Source organism: Amblyomma mixtum, chromosome 2 (assembly GCF_055824585.1).
Source record: "Amblyomma mixtum isolate Tamu chromosome 2, ASM5582458v1, whole genome shotgun sequence".
Lineage (NCBI taxonomy): Eukaryota > Metazoa > Arthropoda > Arachnida > Ixodida > Ixodidae > Amblyomma > Amblyomma mixtum.
Window position 1 is genome coordinate 154,952,853 of NC_143013.1, and position 23,072 is coordinate 154,975,924.

At 49.3% G+C, this 23,072-nt stretch overlaps 2 protein-coding genes across 2 annotated transcripts in view; one reads left to right on the forward strand and one right to left on the reverse strand.

Moving 5' to 3' along the window:
* LOC149361335 (uncharacterized) overlaps positions 1-23,072 on the reverse strand; it is a 61,110-nt gene that overhangs the window by 21,975 nt on the left and 16,063 nt on the right. The window lies entirely within an intron of this gene.
* LOC149361337 (BEN domain-containing protein 5-like) lies at positions 1,481-11,477 on the forward strand. The gene is made up of 7 exons (XM_089572665.1): positions 1,481-1,863; positions 2,169-2,237; positions 2,749-4,730; positions 5,136-5,306; positions 6,429-6,562; positions 8,931-9,156; positions 11,303-11,477. The coding sequence occupies exons 3-7, from the start codon at positions 4,574-4,576 to the stop codon at positions 11,437-11,439; spliced, it is 825 nt and encodes a 274-aa protein (XP_089428791.1). The 5' UTR covers positions 1,481-1,863; positions 2,169-2,237; positions 2,749-4,573; the 3' UTR covers positions 11,440-11,477.

A 23,072-nucleotide genomic window follows, 5' to 3' on the forward strand; every position in this document is an offset into this window, starting at 1 on the left:
CTGACATAAACAGCACATGCACAGAATAGCAATAGTTATCAGTATCAGTAAGCGCGATATCTGCACTATGAAGGACCAGCTTTAGGCCCCGCTCTTGCCTTGTTAGCTATAAACACACGTTGGCGTCACAGCCATCACTATAGGCTGACGAAACCGAAATAGCACGAGAAACAAATTTGATTATAATTATTTAGCGCTCGTAAGAGAACACCACGGAATAATCCATGTACAGCAATGTCTTGCGCATCATTACAATCAAGACATTACACACAATTAGATGCATATACTACTGTAACCACCACAGCGGCTTTCCTTTAATTGTAATCAGAGATGTCCATCCCTTTTGCTTCCGCGACCTGTACCATTTATTTTGGCTTCCTTTACTGAGATCTTTGTTTCAGTTGCTGTTAACTGGTAAAAGTGAAGAAATATCATAGGCAGTAAAATTAAGCGACCACAGAAAGATACACCATTTGAGGGGCCTGTAATTTACGAGCGAGGGCTCATTTCACATGCGTATACTTCTTGGATATTTTTCGCCGAAAAAGTGGAGTTCGGCATGGCCTTCCTACGTAATTTTTTTTATTGGCGGGGGGGGGGGGGGTTAGAGAGTGCCATATTTCTACTTAAATCATGCCTGAGTTTCTGGGTTTGTCATACGTACGGTTTATTATTCTTAGCTGTTCGCATAAAATGATCGTGAAGCTTTTTTTTTTTTACCAAAGAAGCTTTTCTCAGTCTAACTGGATTATTTCCACCACATTTTGAGTTGCATAATGCGCGCAGTTCCTTTTTATGAGATTTCTATAGCTTCGAATGTGACAGCAAGAACTATATATTAGTAAAGCTTTTTGACGGGCTAGTTGGTACATATTCATATTTGAAAGGGTGTGCGCTAAAAAGACGTACACAGGAAAAAGATAGAGACGACAGGAAAGAAGCGCAACTTCCAACTTTACCCAGTCAACCACGGATATCCGGGGTAGGTCCGAGTAAGGTCCGAATCTCCAGTGCCAGGCTGGGATGTCCATAGGGCATGCCTACGTATGTCCATATTCGGATATACGCATCGGAGATTCTGTGTATGTACGAGGGACGTTCGTTTTTAGATGGCTGGCGGACATCCGCCGGCGGATGTCCGAGGAGTATCCGTAAGCATCCCTCTTGGGATGTGAGCTTACATGGCATATATAATTTGTTTTCCCTCAGGCGAAGATTTTAAAACAAATTCTATTTTGCCAATGCCAAAATTCACACAATCACATTTCTACCACCAACTAGTTTAATATTCAGAATTGATTAAGATCACTCAACTATGGTGTTGATGTAAAAGAACCAGAATTAAACGAATCGCTTGGCTTTCTGGCGCCAGTGCTCATAATTAACGCCCTTTTATCCTGCAGCACTCCTTCGAGGTAACCGAGGCATGTAAAAACGTTAAAACAGATGCTTGGGCAAGATGCATAGCTACATGCCGGTGAAAACGAGGCATGTAGCCATGCATGCTGCCTTCCATGAAAACAAACCCTAATAAACTCCTACCAGGGGCCGCGGCAGAGCGGTAAGCCTAAAAGTCAACCCAATCCAATCTATCAGCCAAGCCAATATTTGTGGCGCGATGGTCTCGTTGGTTTTCGTCGCGCGGTGCTCCTTTCGACCTTTACTTTTGCTGCAATGTGCGGTTTGTTCGCTCTGTGGTTGCTTGGTTGTGCTACAAATGTGATGTGTCATCTACGCGCTCGAAAAGACGCTCGTTTGATTCTGAAGCTCTCGTGAAAAAGCTCCGGTGTCGCCTGACCCCTTGCCGAGACATGCTTTGTTGCTTCGGATGAAAGAAGCGGCCATGGTGTTAACACTTGCGAGGTAAGTAACTGTGCTTGAAAATTACTTTCAGGGTGTTGCTGTGGGATGACTAAAGCGCATTAACGCAGTTGTACTCTGTTGCGCTACTTGTTTGCCACGTGTATGCATTAGCTGCCGCAAACGTGTTTCTCGTGTTTGTGAAAAAAAAGTCGAGACGGTGTGTAGTTGCATGGTGTGAATCTTAAGGCAATTGCGCGTAGGTTCATAATTACGATAAAACAGAATGCACGAAAAGCATAGTGCCAGGACGGTGTTAGTTTTTCAGTGCTTCGCGACTGAATTTTTCTTTTCTGTTGCCTTTGCAGTGTGGATGTGGCCCGGCTACCGAGTGTATTGGTGCCTACATTAATTATGCCAAGCCGTGCAAAGCACAGGTAGGTTGAAAATGTCATATAAAAGTTGTGCATACTTCCACAGCTTATCAATTTATTTATTAGGCTTGCCAAATGGAAGTCTCCAACCATCCACTCACTGCACAGTACTTTGCACTGTGCAGTAGCATTGTTTAAGACAGCTTAACTGTTGTGTTAAATTTGCGAGCTTCAGTCACATTTTTCACTTACTTCCCAATCACTGAGTGCAATGAGCTCTTGCAGTGCTTTGGTATAACTTTGCCAAACATGTTATGCCCACAGGGCTCAATGCTGAGCCAGATAGCAGGACCATATATGACACCCCTAGAGCCACATGTTCCTGGATTGTGACCAGACCTCTCTTCCTTACTCCTGTGCAGCTGTGGATCATCAAATATGCTGTCAGTGCCCTGATGCGTGATTCATCAGTGAGCCCTGTGGGCATTGTAGTTTCGACAGAGATTGTGTTTTGCTGCATCGTTGACAACGTGCTGTATAAGGTGCTCTCTCGTACTTTTTCTTGTCCATACAGTGTGGATGTGACTGACCTAAGCTAGCAGCTATATAGTACCTGCAGCTTACAGCAGCAACCTTCAGGTAAGTTTGAACTACAGTGCAAGTTTGACCCTGTCACATAATGGATACTTTCCTTCTGTTTGCTTTGTGCAGCGGAGGGTATCTAGCTATACTGCAGTGTTCTTGTACAGTAATGGATAAAAATTTGTGGGATGAGAGTTCTTTGTGAAACATTTTCTCTGTACTGTTAGCCAGAGCAATTTAATCAAAAGCCTAGAATGAGGAGGGGACATGGATACTCGATCTTATTGAACAAATTTCAGCTGACTGCCTGGCGAGGCAATGCAAAAATAAATATTTTCGGAAAATCGACATCCAGCAAACTTTTCTCTATGAGTGTACCTTGTGCCCAACCTAAGTCATTAGCTAGCTTGCAACGATGTGGTAAGGATCCCTACTCTTGCACTTGAATTTTTTTGACCATCAGTATGGAAGTGACTGCCTGTGGGAGTAGCCGTGGTGTCTTGCAATGTAAAAGACAAAAGAGCTACTACTGGGGCGAGTTGGAAATACATACTTGAAGGAATTGGTGAGCGCTATAAAAACACTGAAAACGCACAGGACGAAGCGCTTTCTAACTACTGTTTAATCTCAGAAGAAACATGACTATATACACACATTTGACTACAAGAATGAAGGAAAAACAGGTAAAAACTACGCGCGCTTACAACAGCCGAAGATTACTGTTCTTGAGGGAGGTTAATTCTGTTCCCCCTAACATCACTGAAGGGGAGCTGACGCATTGCTTATCTGGTTTGGTTTGGTTTGGTTTGTTTTGGAGCAATGTGCATTGCAAAAGCTTTGATAATTTCTTGTTCCCGTCCGTTTCTAGCCCTACCTATTACCTTGGTGTTTTTTAGCAAGGGTATGCATTTACAGTGTGCGAAATGAGCTGCCAGATTCCCGGACTTTGCAAGTTGTTCACATGATCTTTCGTGTTCCCGGAGCCTCTTGTTAAGGCATCTTCCCGTTTGCCCTGCGTAAGTTTGTTGGCAGCTGAGCGGAATGCTGTAAATGACGTTTTCGTCACACTTTACATAGGTGTTTTCATGTTTGATGTTGCACCCAGGTTTCTTTTTGTGGTCTTCATTCTCGTTGACCTTTTTACACATTCCAATGAGCTTATTGGCAGCTGAAAAAACCACCTGGACTCCGTACTTGTTAGCTGTCCTCCTTATTCTGTGGGAGATATTGTGAACATACGGCATCACGGCAGGGCGTCCCTCGTAGCTCACTTTCTTAGTTTTGTAGGACCCAGTAACTTCTCTTAGTAAGCTTTCAGCAATGCCGCAAAGTAACTGCTCCGAATCACCGCTCTCCTTCAATTGGGAGACCTGTTGGTCTACGCTGTGAATTATCGAGTAGGGTCAAGATTTTTTTATAGCTGGTTTCAGGCAAGACGTAGCTACAGCTCGCTTTACAATTCTGGAATGACTGCCATCTGCCATCACAGAGCGTGGTGTTGAGGTTCACATGAGCCTGGATACTATGCTCTGTTATGGCAGATCACGCAGCAATGTTGTTTTGCTTCGCCCCGCCACGCATCACAGATCCTGCAAACTTTTGCAGCCAACAGTACCGTGTTATGGATGAGGAAACGCCTAATGTACTTGTGGCAAGTGGGTGAATCTCCTTGCAATGGCCAAACAAATGCCAGTATGCTGATTATATACGAAGTGCATGATGACTTGTGCATGATACACATTTGCTGCATTTATATTGGTTATGCCTATGCTTTAATTCTTAAGTTCTTAATTCTGAATTCTTAATTTAAGTTGAGAATGGCTGCGAAAAGAAGTGCCAATGAGGACATTGTGGCACTCAGAGAAAGCAATGCGCTAAAAGAGGAGCTGGAAGCCCTCAAGAAAGAAAATTCGAAGCTGTGGCAGTTAAACATGAAGCTGCAGGAGCAGCTTCTGAAATGCCTCTCAGCTCCAGGTTAGTCTTGTATGGCAGTATGCCTACTTCTTAATCTGGATACCGCTTGCTACAGCCTGTAAGTTATTACTTTTTTCTTGTAAGCTCCAGTGTGTTAAAAATACACAAGTGCATTATAAAAAGGACTTCTTTTTGGGAAAGCAAGTGTTAAAAATTTTGCATGTTTATTACATTCCTCATTGGTTGTAGAAATGCAGTTTTACACTAACTCCATGGCTTTAATGATCCTAACGTCTGCATCACAGTGAAAATGTGAACTTTAGCTGCATATGTTCATGTTCTTAGTGGAGCTTAGATAAATTACCTAAAAAGACCAAAAACAAAAAGATAAGAAAGTATGATGAAACAAGAAAAAATGAACTTGCTAAACGGGAAGTCTAACACAGCAAACGTTTTTGTCAACAGCTGCTGAAGTGAGCAATGTGGCTAGCATTGCACTCGTTGAGAATGCCGCTGAAGACACCCCTCCTAGGGCGGTGACACCGTTACCACAACAGTGCCACCCCATCCTGTCACTGGAAGGGCCCACGCTGCTGTCATCTGAAGTACGCAATGCGTGCTTATCAGCTGAGGAAGGTATGGAAAGTCATCAGCAGCACTCCGGAATCATGTCTATTATCTGTGCCCTGCCGCGGTGGCTCAGTGATTACGGCGCTCGGCTGCTGACCCAAAAGACGCAGGTTCCATCCCGGCCGCGGCGGCCGAATTTCGATGGAGGCAAAATGCTAGAGGCCCGTGTGCTGTGCAATGTCAGTGCACGTTAAAGAACCCCGGGTGGTCGAAATCTCCGTAGCCCTCCACTGCGGCGTCCCTCATAGCCTGAGTTGCCTTGGGCCCCAGTAAACCCCAGTAAACCAATAAACCATGCCCACTATCTGTAATTGCCAGTGACATTGTTGCTGAGTCCTTAACCTACCACTGGGCACATTTTTTTCAGTTCTCAGCAAGTTTATAGCCCGTTTTTCAAGCTGCAAGGATAGCCTAATGACGGAACGAACAGGGAAGGGTATAGAAATGAGGAGCTCGTTACAGCATAAATAGGAAGGTAGCCAACAGTCATTGAAACCAAAGGAAGCATACGAGAATGTTTTTAAATCACTATTCATGATGCTAATGGGAAATTCATCGGTACGGGCAGCAGCCATGTTGAGAAGGCTTGAAATTAACCTCAGGACAGCGCAGTGCGTGTAAGATTAAGAGACAGAAAGAGAGTAGTGCGGTAGTATATGGTATGGAGGACAGGTGGTGAATGGTCCATTACTACTTATGAAATAGATTCCAAAAAAATGTAAACATTGCAGACGAGATTAGGAAATCTGTGGGCTGTAGGATGGCTGTAGCTGGCCCAATACTAAATTGGGGGTCAGTGGGTAGTGCTTTTAACCTGGTTTGGGCATAGGCAGGATGATGAAGTTCACCACCAGAAATAACTGCATTTTGCTTTTCTTTCCTATGCATTAAACGCAAGTACTAAGGGGTAGCTAGCTGTCTTGCCATAAGTATGGATAAAATTGATTCCATATTTCATGTCTGCAGAACAAAAGAATAATCTAATTATTTATTTGATATGCTTCGAGGCTGAGGGTATTGATTTCAGCGTAAATTGTATGAAATGTTGTTCCTACTGCACTAGTCTGAATTGTGGCTTAATCTCTACTAGGTAAATATCAAGCTTGTGTTGTGCCATATTGCGTGCAGACATGCCGGCTTTGGAAGGAGGTGAGGCATCTGTGATGTCTTCAGAAGTACACCTTCCAGCAGTGCCTGCTGGACCGCCTGCCGCAGAACCACGGCCAGTTCAGGGTGTTTGTACTCTGACAGACAGTGGAAAGGTGAAAGCACCTAAATTTCATGTCTTATAAAATGTGACTTTGAGAACTGCTTGCTGTTGCATCAGTGGGGGTAGCATGCACATATATTCATTCACCGGTGTTGAATGTTTAGCAAGTTGATACTTGTCTATTGGCTATAGCAGCATAAATAAGACGTGGCACCAGCATTCACTTGCATCTGTAAATTTTTATTCAAGAAACACAGATTATAGAATGGAAGAAAAAAAAGAAACAGAAAAAAAGGTCACCATCCAAATCGAGCAACATTTGTCCTGCTGCGAAAATTTACTAGACGCTCATGAAACGAATTTCACCTCTACATGTAATTGTTATATCTGCCCTTTTATTCCCTTAGGTAATCTCTGGTGTCGCAGTACAATTAACCAACTCCTATAAATACTTGGGTGTAACCTTAAGCCAAGATCTAAGCTGGAATGCGCATGTCACTAACATTCTATCATCAGCTAACAAAACCCTTGGTTTCCTGAAACGTCATTTGCGCCATGCACCGCCAAACGTTAAGCTTCTTGCCTACAAGTCCCTGGTTCGAACAAAACTAGAATATGCATTCCCCATTTGGAGCCCTAACCAAATCTATTTGTTAACATCACTAGAATCGCTACAGAACCGAGCCACTAGATTCATTCATTCATGTTATTCATATGATATCAGCATGTCATCTTTAAAAGCGGAGTTGAGCCTAGCAAACCTTGCCTGTCGTCGTCGCATCGCCAGTATGTGTTTATTTCAGAAGTTTTTTTACAGCTCATTGCGTATTCCACCCTACATTAGCCCTCCAGGACGCATTTCACTCCGCCTTGGTCATCCCCTGCAAGTTTCCCGTCCACAGACTCATACCACAACGTTTGCTGCATCATTCTTTCCTCGCTCAGCCAAACACTAGAACGGCCTTCCACACGACGTCGCTGCAACCACCTGTCCATTCTCATTTTTGAATTGTATAAACGCCATATTTAATGAATAACATCTTTGTACACAAAATTTAATTCTATTTGTACCCACCCCTTATGTAATACCCCCTAACTGGGGGTCTTTAAGGTAATAAAGTGAAGTGAAGTGAGGTGAACGGAGTGGATTCCAAGAGAAGGCAAGCGTAGCAGGGTGCGGCAGAAAGTTAGGTGGGTGGATGAGATCAAGAAGTTTGCAGGGATACGGTGGCGGCAACTGGCAAAAGGACAGGGTCAGTTGGAGAGACATGGGAGAGGCCTTTGCCTTGCAGTGGGCGCAGTCAGGCTGATGATGATGCATGTGGGTGTCTTATATTTTGGTGTATGCTTTTCAGCTGTGCACTCTTTCTTAGCATTGTCATGCATAGTAAACAAGCTAGATGCTTTACAAAATTTGTCTATTAGGCCAGTTGGTTTAGCACACTGAATTTTGAATGCACGAGTAAGGACGGAGGAGAAGTGTTTGTCCCGTTCACTTCTGTCCTTCATCATTACCAGTGCTTTTAAAATTCAGTAAGCTATATCCATTTTATTTTGGTGGTTTAACGACAGGTATATGGGACTAGTTTTGGTCAGGCTTGAACAGTCAGATGTTTATTTCTTGCGGCTCGTGCAGTTACTTTACAGGTTCAGTTTGGTCCACAAAGGTAGCCCATATAGTATTGATGATCACTAAAATTTTTCCATATGATCATGCTTAGTGCTGCTTTTAAAAAGAGCACTGGCAGCTAGCACGCCAATGAGATGTTAGGGGTCAGTGCAGGCTGAGCAGTAGAAGAGCCTGTGTTGCAGCCATGTGCCCCACAATGACAGCAAAAGGGGAGGCATGAGGGTGAAGCATGAGAGGCCAGCTCTGTGTCGGAAGGGTAGCTTGTCTTTGTGTGTGGTCTTTCGCATTGCTTAGTCATCATGACATGTCTTGAGAAGGGCATCTGGTGGCTATAGAAATTTCGTGACCATTCCACTCTACAAGGGGCACCATATCATGTGAAGCACAAACAGCACGGCTTTTTTGTGTGCTGTTCTTATTTTTTTAGCATTTGTTACTGTGCGCACATACTAATTGGCTATGTCCAGCAAGGTAGAGCCATTTTTCTGAAATTATTTGCCGATAGCATTCCAAACATGAATTCAGATTAGCATTAGCCAGTTACAAGCACTGCATGCAGTTACCTTTGATACTCCACTGCTGTTAAGAAGTGCCACTAAATGCCCATCGCACTGTTAATGTCCACGCTTAAGTTCTGCAGTTATTTTCAAGTTTTAAATGATTTTGACCTTGGTGCTGTGGCAAGTGCTAACACTGAGTTTTAAGCCAGAATGCACTCGGTAAACAATGATAATTTGTACATTATGTACGTCCCTTTCAGTTCGGCATGCCATTTTTCTTTTTCCTGCAGGTACACCTGGCCAATGGCCACGAAATATCGAAAGAGGCATACGATGCTCTCATGGCGCTGCCAAAAGATTCGCTGTTTGTCAAAAGAGCGGCAACCACATTGTGGTCAACAGAAGTGCTGGCTCAGCGCAGCTTCACCGGAACGCTGTCCAACAGATTCCTGGCAGAGGGTGGGGACAAGGCACCGCAGAAGCCACTGACGCTGCTGAAGGTGGAGACGATAAGGGGTAATTATTGTATTCTACTGGGGTTAGCACATGTGCATATTGTCATATTGCATTAACATATGAAAGGAGGCTATCTCGACCTTGGCAATAGCTCATGAGAAGGTAATAATTATCAAACACTATTTGACTCATATTAGAATGGATCAATTCATTGCATGGCTTTTGGTTGTGCACGAGAATTCATGTGCAGTTAGCTACTTGACAGGCACAATGAGAAGCATTTGGTAGAGATAAAAACTTCCTACAGAGCTGAGCCGCTAGATGAGTGTATGACATGAGCACTCCACATCTGTGGCAACAACCAAAGAACATAACTTGTTTTGTGATGCTAAAATAGGCTGTTGTCACATGACAATGTTGAGCTGGAAAGTTAGGTTCTTAAGAGCTGCGCGTTTTTAAAACCTTTAAATGTGCACTGAACAGGAATCAGAACTCGTCTTTTTGCCACGGGAACCCGATCTACACATTCCAAGCATTCTTAGAAACTTTGAATTATTGCCCTGTGGGGCTGATTTTCCTCATTTAAATGTGATTAATGTCTGGCTCCCGCCTTTTTTTTTTAATTCTCCGCAGTCGGGGAGGAGTCAGCCAACGCATGGAGTGCCTTGCAGGCAGTCGCATGGCGGCTTTGCTTTCGTTTTTATTTTGCTTTTTTTTACATTTCCGTGGATAAATAGATCTATTCAGAGACTACATAGCTGCAAATTAGGCCCACAAAAATAAAAATACGCGTGGACTCTGCTTTCGCCAATCACTCCGTATCGCTCCGCCGATGGCAGAGCGGCAAGCCGCCACAGGACTGGTTGAAAGATTAGTCGACTCCTCCCACTGTCTGCGGGGGAATTAAAAAAAAAGGCGGGAACCGGGTGTTTAATTCGATTTAAACTAGAGAAACCGACTGCACAGGGAAATAATTCGCAGTTTCTAAGAACGTTCGGAATGTGTAGAACGAGTTCCATCGGTAAAAGTATGAGTTCAGATTCCTCTTTAGTGCACCTTTAACGCAAAAGCTGATGGTATCATTCTTATGTATCTTCCTGTCCTTTTTTGTTATTGTTTCATCTTTATTGCCTTAGCAAAGGCACTAATTATGGGATGGTTTAGCACAAACATATTCTCGGGAAATGTACGCAGTTCGACCTGTTGTACACTTCGCATACATAGTAATGCTTGGTGTGCTTTGGCTTTGTGTTCAGGACCATACCATGTATGCATCTGCTAGGGCACTGGGCACTGCCTGCATTCTTACAATTGACAAACGCTTTTTTCTGATGACCTTAGTCATTTTTGTGCTTTACACTTGGCGTGAATATTAGGGCGACATGCTCATTTTGATGATGTCGGCAGTGCAAAGTGTCACAGCAGCTGTCGTGCTTGCAGTATTGGCACTCATGGCCTTTGCACATGCACAAGATTTGGCAGCATAGCTTTGTGCAACCTTTCTAGAGTGGAGAAAGTGATTTGTTTACATATCTGCTGAGGTTTACCCAGAATCAGAACACCTTGTTGCACTATCACTCATATTAGGCAGAAGTGTTCTAGGCTTAATTCTAGGCTCATTTACAACTTTCTTTTGATGTGCTGTGTTTTAGGGTGTTTCGCTTAAATTTGCTCACCATTACTGCTGCACTGTTCTGTTGAGATTGCACATGCTTCTACACTTACTAAGAGCAGAAGGAATGGCATTGTGCATCGTCAGAGCTACAGCTTTGTGCCCTAATTGTGTTACAGGTGTTGAAACATGGACGGTCTCACACCAGGATTTGGCCCTTTTCATGTGTGAATCGAACTATGGGTTCATTTTCTAACCCAATTTTCGCAGCAATGAATGACTCTGCAACATCAACATGGCCCCAAAGCCATACAATTAATTTTTACAAAGAACTAAAGCTGGATGAGGTTGTCCTCTGTGTCCCTTTGATATGATCAGGCGAATGAATTTGCTTATCATGTAGCATACTGTTCTTTGTTACAACAAGCCGTGGCGTTACAAGTAGATGCGGCGGTTTTTGTAGTGCTGAGCTAATTGTCAGGCTAAGACTTACTGTATGTCCTGGAAATTGGTTCTACAACAACAATTCTGCCGAAGCCAGAATAATAACAAAGCTTGCGCTATTTTTAACTCTTATGCCTGATTTTCTTTCAGTGTTCTTCAGGCATTATGCCCGCAGTCGGGGAGTGACGGACGAAGCAGCCACGGAAGCTGAAAAAAGCATAAGACTGTGGCTATCACAGAAAACTTGCGAACTTCGCCGAAAGAGGCCCGCTGCTTCAAAGAGCTAAGCGAATCAGAATAAATTTTGTTTATTTTTTCTTTTCTACATGCCCTTGCAATTTCTTTTAGCAATCATACAAATTGAGTATTGGCGTATGCGTGCAAATTTTGTTTAATTTTCTTTCCCTAAAATTTCTATTGGTAAGTGTAAAAATTGAGTGCTGGTGTATGCATGCTGTTATGTGTATCCTAATGCACTGCATCGCTATCAAAGCACATTGAATTTGCGTTTTTCTCACGGCCACTCTGCGTACACACAACTCTTCTCTTTGAGCTCTCCAGTGATAGTGAACAACTGCGCAAGCATTGCAGAAGCTGGCGGTTTAACTGTACTTGTGCAGTTTATATCAGCAACAGTACCAAAGACAGAAGAGGGCAGCTGTCGAGCTCACACTTGCCTCCTCACGTGTGAAGTTGGCGTCTTGTGGAGCCACACCTTGCCTGCTTCACCCACGTGCGCTTCTTTTCAACCTGTTTTCTCGGTACCAGGTATGCTCGTTATGCTCCACAGCGGGCGGTACATATCGTGAAACAGGCAAATTGTTCCCGAAGGCTCCTAACCCGGTCAGCACGGCACCAAATTAAATCACATCAGAAAACACCAGACCGGGCCACACCAAAAACATCAGCCCGGGTCACACCAGACCCGGTAACACCAGACCCGGTAACACCAGACCCGGTAACACCAGACCCGGTAACACCAGACCGGGTCACACCAGACCGGGTCACACCAGACCGGGTCACACCAGACCGGGTCACACCAGGCCGGGTCACACCAGGCCGGGTCACACCAGGCCGGGTCACACCAGAACCCGTGTCTGAATTTCCGGTCTGGTGTAAACACCAGATACGGGCTGGTGTTTTTTTCGACTGGGAAGTATGCCGGATCGGGGAGGTTGGGTAACAATTTGACTGTAATTTCGTCCCGAATCGGGGCGGTGCCACGGGAACGTGGCATGGTGGATGCGCACACTGTGGGGCGAGAGTGGTCCTCGACCACATCATTTGGGAGTGCCCAAATTTTCCAGGGACCGTCAAAAATATTCTTACAACGCCAACAATGGCCCGCAACGCCGCTACATACTTTTCTGCGATACGAGCTCTTTAACGCTAATACGAAATTTGAGCGCCGCTCATCATCTCTTCAAAACTTTTTGATAGATGGAGGCAAAGAGTTCGAGCAATACATTTATATACAATTATAGGGAACTTGTTATTTTTACACAATTTCCTTCTTTAAAAAACACTCCAATAACAGTTCTTGATTGTCATGAAGGGTGTTTGGGCTGGCAGGAGAAAAAATTCACAGGGGCACTACTTTCACCTAATGTGCCTTGAGGTGAAAGCCTTAAGCGCAGTGATGCTGCTTGTGTCACTGATGTGTGCTTAAGATGTTAAGCTTCGCCTCTAAGTGTGGAACGCGACAACGCTGCCAGGCAGTCCACAGAACGCCATCGCCCGTTCAGCTCTACGCCTTGCTCGACGGTAAAGTGGTTTTTGAGGAAAGGAAAAGAATCTGTCATGCATATCTCGATGGACACCTGAACCTCGCCTTAAGCGAAGGGAGGAAGATGGGAGTGAAAGAAGGCGCTGTATAAGCTAGGCGCGCCTTTGCTCATTCCAAACCATCGAGCTGGCATGGCGGAGTAGTTAGCGTGCTCGTCTCGTACTCCGGAGAGCCTGGTTCCATTCCCCAAGTGTACCAGTTTTCTACTTGGTTTTATTTATTTATTGGCTATGCCCATATTAAGCATGCATCTGAAATGCGGACGCGTTTGCTAACACGTCTTAGTGAGGTCATTATGAGGCATTAAAGGCTTTTTTCGCCTTAATACGTGCATATATGCGCGACTTGCTGCACCAATGCCTGGTTATTAAACACGAGGTGTGTGCAAGTATTTCCTGAGGTTGTCACCGCCGTGGTAGGCGTTACGTGTCAGAGTAATGGGATGTTCTAGCGCATAAGTGGTAAAAAGTACGTGTTTGTCTTTACATCCAAATTAGGGTCCCCAGCCAACCTGCCAGGATAGGGGGCCGTTTATGGTGTATCGTGAGAAATCCGTCACCTGTATCATCGCTAACGCATGCAGCCCACATCGCTCTCACATTCCTCCATGTACCTATAGGCGCGATTCAGGCGCTCGCTGACCCAGTGATCCAATTATGCGTACTTTGTTTTCTTAAAATGATCGGAGTCTAAAACGTTCGGAACGCCAATGCCAATGAACACAATGAACGCCGACGGCCTATGGCTTCAGCGCCGCTTTTCTGACACAACGTTCTCAATGCCAGCAGCCCACATTTCTCTCTGATCACCCCACCTACATTAAGCGCGATTCAGGCGTCCACTTCATTTCCTTGATATGATCGGAGTGTAAAGCGCCCAATGCCAAAGAACAAAATTAACGCTGACGGCCTATTGCTTCAGCGCGCCTGGCACAACGTTGTCATGGCCTGCACTCCATTACTCTCTCATCACCCCACTTACCTATAAGTTCTATTCAGGCGTCCACACACCCAAGGAGCTAGTTAAACTTCCTTTCTTCAGAATAACACGACGTTGTGAATGCCAAGGCACGCCGCGCACTTCTGTCACTACCGCCTCGTAGCTTAAATCACAACTGTGGACTCCACTGTTCAAAGAGAATAGTTATACGCCTTTCCTGTGTTTTCCAAGCTCCCGCTCCATTGGTTTGGCAGCTTAATGCGCGAGTAAGGTGTCCACTGCTGGTTACAACGGTGACGACGACCCCGCGAAACTCAGAAACGGGCGCCAAAGAGCTGCGCTCTAAAATGGCTGTGGCTCAACTCGGATGGATGGAAAACTTTATAAAGCAAGCCATTGTGGACCGTGCAGGGTCTCAGGGCCAGCGCACAGCTCTCACATTACGCGCATGTGTCCAGGCCGCGTAGCGCCATAGCACTGGCAGCCCGGTTCACAGAGCAAAGTTGCGTGTCCGGGTACTGCGACGCAAGGAGAGCCTCCCAGTCCTCCCAAGTACCGATGGCGGGCTGTCCCTGCGGGTTAGGATCGGCAGGGCAGCCGAAGAGGATGTGGTCCAACGTGGCGTGCGATTTCCGAAGAGAGTGCACTCTGGGGAAACATGACGGAATTAGGATAGAAGCTCAGGGGTAGGAAGAGTTCGGGTCTGGAGTCGCCTCCAAAAGATTTGATGGGAGTGGGATAGGCGGGGGTGGGGAGGCGGATAGAGTCGACGGGCAAGGCGTGCTTGTTGAGTGAGTTCTGAGAAAATGTGTGCCTGCTCCCTCGAGAAATCCCGGCTGTGGTCGCCGTTTGCCCGGCAAATAAGTTATCGGGCTCTGTTATCGGCGGCCTCATTTCCGGGATTGCCAGAGTTAGCTAGCACCCACACGAGCTCAGTGCACCTATCGGGATTTAGGGTGCACATTCAGATTATCTGCCAAGCGGGGGGATGGACGCGTCCGCGGGCGAAGTTAAGATTGGCTGTTTTGGAATCCCTAAGCACATAAGCCGCATTGGTTTGGGCAATGGGTATTGCTATAGCTGCTTGCCCTACTTCTTCCAATGTACAAGGGGGGTCTATGAAATAGGCAAGTGGGGGTGCTGCTGGATGGTAAGCCACAGCTACTGAACGCTCTGGACCACACGCGGCGTCCACCCAGCGCACATCTTCTGAAGTACCATATTCTTAATGGAGAGCTTTGGCTCGCGCGACTCGGTGGAATTAATGGTATTCAGGGTGGACATTCTTAGGAAGGGGTTTCCGTTCAAGTGCGGTGTGTATTGCGCGAGGGAGAGAGATGAAGTCTGTCGTTTGTGCGGGTATGCGAATTCCCAGAGAATGCAGTATATATCGTCCGGTTTCCGTGCCAGCCATACGAAGGTACTGTGTGTAGCGATGTGCATCTATAAGGTCTTGTGTAGTGTTGTGCATTCCCAATTTTAAGAGCCTATCCTTGCTAGTGCTCTTTTGTAGGTTTAGCTCTGCTTTAATAGCCATGCGGATTAGAGCATTGATATTGTAGCGTGCAACTCCAAAAAGAACACCCGCGCAGAGACGAAAAACCTGCGGCGGTCCCCTAGTGGTTCGAGCGCGCGCCAGAGAGCCAACTAACTTCTTCCTCTTCTAGCGCATGCGCTACTTCTATCTCTTCTTCGAATGCATGTATCACTGCCCCCCTCTTCTGCAGCATCGACACGATGCGGCTGGGAGTGAAAAGTCAGCGAAAGGGTAGAACACAGCTGCAGTGGACCGCAGTTCGGTCAGGTAGCCGGTCGTGGTAAGGCTTCATGCGAACAACGTGTACGACTTCAGTTCGGTGCGACCGGCGCGATGAACAAGCTGTCGGGGCGGGAGCAACTGCATAAGTCACATCACTGATGCGGCGCACTACTTCGTAAGGGCCGAAGTATCGGCGCAGCAGCTTTTCAGAGAGCCCGCGGCGACGAACAGGTATCCAAATCCACACAAGGTCGCCGGGAGCATAACTGACGAAACGGCGCCCAAAGTTGTAGTTAGTGGCGTCAGCCTCCTGTTGACGGTGGATGCGCAGGCGGGCCAGTTGACGCGCTTCCTCAGCACGCTGAACGAAGGTATCTACGTCGATGTCGGCGTCAGAGTCGCAGTAAGGGTCGACGGGCAACATAGCATCCAACGGAGTGGTCACCTGGCGACCGAAGACAAGCTGAAAGGGGGTCAGTCGGGTTGTTTCCTGCAGGGCGGTGTTGTACGCAAACGTTACGTACGGCAGAATGGCGTCCCAAGTTCGATGCTCGACGTCAACGTACATTGATAGCATGTCGGCTAGTGTGCGGTTGAGTCGCTCTACCAACCCGTTTGTCTGCGGGTGATACGCCGTAGCACGTCGGTGGCTCGTGTGCGTCAGAGTCATCACGGACTGGGTTAAGCGGGCCGTGAAAGCAGTTCCCCGGTCAGTAACAACAACGGCGGGTGCTCCATGACGCAAGACAATGTTGTGGACGAAGAACTGCGCCACTTCAGCAGCAGTGCCTTTGGCAAGAGACGTGGTCTCAGCGTACCGTGTGAGGTAGTCAGTCGCAACGACTATCCAACGCTTTCCAGACGAAGACTTCGTAAATGGGCCAAGGAGGTCCATGCCCACTTGATGGAAAGGGGTCTTCGGTGGATCGACGGGGTGAAGAAATCCGGCCGGTTTCAATGGAGGAGTCTTCCGACGTTGGCATTCACGGCATGTTTTGACGTAGGCCCGCACCGATGGGAGTAACCTGGGCCAATAATACTTTTGTCTAATCCGCGCGAGTGTACGGCTGACTCCAAGGTGGCCGGCGGATGGTGCATCATTACAGGCACTCAAGATCTCAGACCGCAGCTGTGATGGTACGACAAGTAGGAACACTTCTTCGCTGTTGGCAAAGTTGCGCTTGTAGAGAACAACAGACCGTAAAGTGAAGGTGTGAAGCCCTCGAAGAAAAACACGCGGAATGGGAGCTTCACTGCCTTCGTGGTAATCGATGAGCGGCGCCAACTCCGTGTCCGCCCTCTGAAGCTGCGCCATTTGGGTGGTACTAACAGAGCCCAGGAAAGGAAAATCATCGGTGGTTTCTTCGGTATTGATTGGGATAATTGGGATAGGCGCGCGCGACAGACAATCCGCATCCTGATGCTTGCGGCCAGACTTGTAAACTACTGTTAAGTCGTATTCTTGCAAGCGTAAGCTCCATCTAGCCAAGCGTCCTGAGGGGTCTTTGAGGCTCGCCAGCCAGCATAAGGAGTGGTGGTCGCTTACCACACGGAAGGGTCGTCCGTAGAGGTACGGTCGGAACTTGCAGATGGCCGATATCACTGCAAGACATTCTTTCTCCGTCGTAGAATAATTGGTCTCGGAGCGCGTAAGTGTCCGACTAGCATAACTGATGACCCGTTCTGCACCATCTTGCCACTGGATCAGTACTGCACCAAGGCCAACATTGCTGGCGTCAGTGTGGATGTCCGTGGCAGCATGCTCGTCGAAATGGCCGAGTATCGGAGTGCTTTGCAGACGGCTGCGAAGCTCGACAAATGCAGCCTCTTCGTCGGTCCCCCACAGGAAGGGCGTGTCGTCAAGGGTCAGTGCGTTCAGCGGTTCCGCGATTTTCGAGAAATCTTGAATAAAGCGCCTATAATAGGAGCACAGGCCTAAAAACCGGCGAACGGCCTTCTTGTCAGTTGGGCGTGGAAAACCTGAGACGGCAGCAGTCTTGTCAGGGTCCGGGCGAACACCTTGTGCGCTGACAACGTGACCAAGAAAGCGAAGTTCCTCAAAGCCAAAATGGCATTTCTCGGCTTTGATGGTGAGTTGCGCGGATTTGAGCGCTTGTAGCACAATGCGCAACCGCTCCAAGTGTTGGTCAAAGGTGGGCGAAAATATAACGACATCGTCCAGGTACACCAGGCAGGACTGCCATTTCAAGCCGGAGAGGACAGTGTCCATCATGCGTTGGAAAGTAGCCGGTGCTGAGCACAGACCAAATGGGAGCACTTTAAACTCATAGAGGCCGTCAGGCGTCACGAAAGCCGTCTTCTCCCGGTCTCTCTTGTCCACTTCGATTTGCCAGTACCCGCTTTTAAGATCCAATGACGAGAAGTATCTGGCGTTCCGCAATCGGTCGAGCGCGTCATCTATCCTGGGCAGCGGGTAAACGTCCTTTTTGGTCACGCTGTTAAGTTTCCTGTAGTCCACGCAGAAACGCAGAGTATTGTCCTTCTTTTTGACAAGAACCACAGGCGATGCCCACGGACTGGTGGACGGCTGAATGACATCGTCTGCAAGCATCTCGGCAACCTGATTCTGAATGGCTTCTCTCTCCACCGGGGAAACACGATATGGGCGCTGGCAGACGGGTCGCGTAGTCTCGTCAGTGATGATACGATGCTTGGCGAGTGGAGTTCGGCCGACCTTCGAGCACGTAGCGAAACAGTCCGCAAATTCTGCCAAGAGGGCCGACAGAAGATCCCTCTGAACCGACGGCAAGGCAGGATTTATTCTGACTGACTGAAGAACGTGATGTGGGCCAGCATACTCCGGAGAGGGTCCTCCCACGGTGCACAAACCTGGAACCTCAGCAACGTCGTGGAGGAAGGCAATAGCCATGCCTTTGGCCAGGTGCTGATATTCGTTGGCAAAGTTAGTCAGGAGGACGTGGGTGCGGCCGTCACGTAGTTGGACGAGACCTCTTGCAACGGCAAGTCCCCGCTTAAGCAGCAGTGGACTATGGCTGTCCGCTAGGCCCTCGTAGTCATGAAAGAGGTCGTTCCGCACGAGCACCAGAACACTGCACCGCGGCGGCACCGTGACGTCGTTCTCGACAATGCGCAGAGCGTTGCTGCAGGGATCGCGGGAGTCAAAGCGCGCCACGGCCTGTTTGGTCGAGAACGTGACACGTGCCTCCTGAAAGTCAATCACAGCGCCGTTCGACTGCAGGAAGTCGATCCCCAGAATCAAGTCTCTGGAACACTCGGGGAGTACGACAAATTAACCAACGTACGTAAAACCACTAATCCCAACTCTAGCCGTGCACTTGCCCACAGGGGAAATTAGGTGGCCACCAGCGGTGCGAATGGGGGTCCCCGTCCACGGTGTCAGAACCTTCTGAAGTTCTCCAGCGAAGGCACGGCTCATAACAGAGTAATCAGCACCGGTATCGAGCAGCGCGGTAATGTCAGTGCCATCAATTGTCACACGCAAATCGGATGCAGCGTATCTGATACTGTCGCTGCCTCTCTCTGTCCGGGTATCGTCGGCTCGAGGGTTCCGCGATGGAGGATCTTGACACGTCCCGACGTCAGCGGCCTTGCCTCCAGAGGTCGCTGGTGTTAGTTTTCCCGACGCGGACTCGGCGAGCGACGGCCAGCAGAGCTACTCTGGCGGCCAGGGCTGGAAGAGCGATAACGGAGAGGCGAAGGGGAACGGGACTCGCGCCTTCCAGAGTAGGCAGGGTTCTGGCGTGCCCAGAGATGCTGTGCAATCTCATGCGGTCGTTCGCCGTTCTGAGGGCAGGGTGCGTCGGGATGGAAACCGCGAAGGCCCACTTGGCGGTACGGACAGGCGCGGTAGAGGTGACCAGGCTCCCCACAGTGGTAGCAGAGAGGCCTGCGGCCCGGTGTACGCCACAAATCCGACTTGCGAGGGCGTGGCCCAGCTGTAGCAGATGCGGTTGCAGAATACGTGGCGATGTTACTCACGGAGGTCGACGGGGTCACACCGTAGCCAGGCACGCTTGCGTGACATGTGCCGATGTTGCTCACGCCAGGCGTTGGGGTAATGGGACCGTAGCCTGTCGTGCGACGTACAACAGATGCGTACGTGGGTCGGTCATCGAACCGGGATGGCGCTTCGGGGACAGGAGGTGCCTGCGCAGCCTGTCGCACCTCGTCCCTGACAACTTCGGACAGCGCTGCCAGCGGCGCAGGTGCAACCTGAGGCAGATGGATCCGTTGCAGTTCCTCCCGGACAACGGAGCGAATTAGTTCACGCAAGGTGTCTACAGTGCCGCCGAGACACGACGAAAAGCCTTCGGGCACCATGCAGTTGATGTCCCGGTTGTACTGGCGGGCCCGTTGTTGCAGCGTCGTCTCGATCGTGGTCGCCTCGGTTAGAAATTCCGCCACCGTGCGGGGTGGGCTGCGCACGAGGCCCGCGAACAGCTCCTGCTTAACCCCACGCATGAGATGGCGCAGCTTCTTCTCCTCTGGCATGTTGGGGTCGGCGCGCTTGAAAAGACGGGCCATGTCTTCGGTGTACATGCGCACGCTTTCGTTCGTGCGCTGATTTCGGGAGTGCAGCGCAGCTTCGGCCTTCTCCCGGCGGTCAGCGTTGGGGAACGTAGCCAGGAGACTCCGGAAAAACGTCTCCCAGGTGGGAAGTGTAGCCTCGTGGTTTTCAAACCACGTCCGAGCAGACTCTTCCAGGGCAAAGTAGACGTTATTCAGCTTGCGCTCGTCGCACCAGCCGTTGTAGCGTGCGACCCGCTGGAACGTCTCCAGCCAGTCCTCAGCGTCTTCGAACACGTCACCGTGAAAAGATGGCGGTGTTCGCGGTGGGTGGCAAAGGATCGGCGCCAGGGGCCTGGTGTCAGCGGCCATGGCAGTTGGACTCGACGGTAGAGGGTGGATCGGCGGCTGGGTCCTGGTGTCAGTGGCCATGTCAGTTGGACTCGGCGGTCGAGGCTGCGTCGTCCTTGTTGGCGGGGGAAGGGGCCCAAATTCAGGCGACTCTCCGCGGAGACGGCGGCTGGGTCGCTGGTGAACCGGTGTGAGGTCCGTAGTGACGCTGTACGGAGTTTGCAGGTCGGGAAGCGTACCGAAAAACCTGCAGCGGTCCCCTAGTGGTTCGAGCGCGCGCCAGAGAGCCAACTAACTTCTTCCTCTTCTAGCGCATGCGCTACTTCTGTCTCTTCTTCGAATGCATGTATCAGCCGTCTCCACAGACAGACACAGTTACTAGCCTCAGCATGACGACAGAAGACAGCTCGCTACTGCTCCAGATCAAGCAGTTTGTCCGTGAGGAGGTTGCGCGGCAGCTGTCGCTTCTTCCTGCTGTTCCGAGTCCTTCTAACCTAATTCCGACACTTCAGCACGTCATTCGGGAGCAAGTGTCCGAAGCCCTGCCATCAGTTTCCTCTTCGCCTCCCGTCGCTGCGCCACTTACCTATGCCGAAGCCGTCAGGCGTCCCCGGCCAGAAACGTTCGTTTCGTACCAGCATCCACCGCAGTCGACACCATTTCGTCCTGCCCGGCCACCACCGCAACGTTTCCGTCCGTGGCGGACACCGGACAACTTACCGATTTGTTATGCCTGTGGCATTCCTGGTCACGTGATGCGTCACTGCCGCCGCCAAGTGTTGTCCCCTGCTGCCGATCCCGACCCTCGAGGTTACGCCTACGCCCCTCCCCAGCCTTTTCACCGCACTATGCCTTCTGAGACCACTGCTTCCTCCGATCTCAGCCCGTCTATTCGCCGCCGTTCTCCATCTCCGCGTCGCCGCTCGGTTTCCCCGATGCGCCGTCGTCCCTCTTCCCCTTCGGAAAACTAGTGCCCGCAGTTCCGGAGGCAAGAACTGCGTGCTCGTCGCCAAGCTCAAGACCTCGACTTTCTCCGACAAATTTGATCGCGGTTTCTGTGGAGGGCACCGATGCTTTCGCGCTTGTTGACACCGGTGCTGCTGTATCTGTACTCAGTGAGAAATTGTGCCGCCAGTTACGAAAAGTGATGACTCCGCTATATGGTTTTATGCTTCGTGCCGCTAATTCGCAACTTATCGCGCCTTTGGGGGCATGTACAGCCCGAGTTCCTATTCGAGATGTTCTGTATATTGTTGAATTCATCGTCTTCCCATCGCCGTCTCACGACGTCATCTTAGGCTGGGACTTTCTCTCCCAACATGACGCTGTCATCGACTGCACTCGTTCCGAAGTCGCCCTTCTTCCATTCGACGACGACTCGGTGAACGCTTCCACTAACTTGTGCTCCAAGCTGACTGTGGCTGATGACGTCATGATCCCGCCGTGCTGTGCTGTGCTCGTCTCTGTTCATTGCGACTCTGCATCCAACGGCCCTGTCATCTTCATCCCGTCCGACTCCTTCGCTTCTCGCCACTGTCTACCCCTGCCATTCGCCGTGATAACCGTCTCAGCCGGCTGCAGCGCCTTGCCCCTGACGAATCCATTCCTGTGCCCCTCCACTCTTCTTCACGGTGAATGCTTGGGATATGTCCAGCCCTTCGCCTCCGTCGTCACCTGGGACCCTTCTGAGGACGACTCCTGCCGCCTGCAAGTGTCGTCACTTACTTCTTCCCCACCGTCTCCTGATCCCGCTGCCGAGGCCGTCTTCGCGGGCTCAATCGACGCGAATCTTTCGCCATCAGAGAAGACCCAGCTTGCGACCATGCTAGATAAGTTTCGGTCATCGTTTGACTTCTCTCACCACCGTTTGGGCCGCACTTCGGCTGTTACCCATCAGATCGACACAGGCGCCCATTCGCCGTTGCGCCAACGCCCATATCGCGTCTCGGCCACCGAACGCCAGGTTATCGACACCCAGGTGAATGATATGCTGCAGCGTGGAGTCATACAACCGTCACACAGTCCTTGGGCTTCCCCCGTCGTCCTTGTCACCAAGAAAGACGGCTCTATCCGCTTTTGCGTGGACTACCGGCGCCTCAACAAAATCACCCGAAAAGACGTCTATCCGCTGCCCCGCATTGACGACGCACTTGACTGCCTGCAGGGTGCTGAATTCTTTTCATCGTTAGATCTCCGTTCGGGGTATTGGCAAGTCCCGATGGCCGACGATGACCGCCCTAAGACAGCCTTTGTGACGCCTGACGGGCTGTATGAATTCAACGTCATGCCCTTCGGACTATGCAATGCCCCTGCCACTTTTGAGCGAATGATGGACACCATACTGCGCGGCCTGAAATGGAAAACCTGCTTATGTTACTTGGACGACATCGTTATTTTCTCCCCAGATTTCCAGACGCACCTCGTTCGCCTAGAGCACGTTTTGAGATGCCTCGCGGCAGCCGGGCTTCAACTCAATTTAAAGAAATGTCGCTTTGCTGCTCGCCAGTTGACGATTTTGGGCCACGTCGTGTCAAAACAGGGTGTTCTTCCTGACCCAGCAAAGCTTCGTGCTGTCT

Excerpts from the sequence above, each read along its gene's own strand:
- LOC149361337 (XM_089572665.1), top strand. The coding sequence starts at position 4,574 with ATGGCTGCGAAAAGAAGTGCCAATGAGGACATTGTGGCACTCAGAGAA. Across the intron at positions 5,307-6,428 it reads GTGCTTATCAGCTGAGGAAG|ACATGCCGGCTTTGGAAGGA; the intron begins GTATGGAAAGTC and ends TATTGCGTGCAG. Across the intron at positions 6,563-8,930 it reads CTCTGACAGACAGTGGAAAG|GTACACCTGGCCAATGGCCA; the intron begins GTGAAAGCACCT and ends TTTTTCCTGCAG.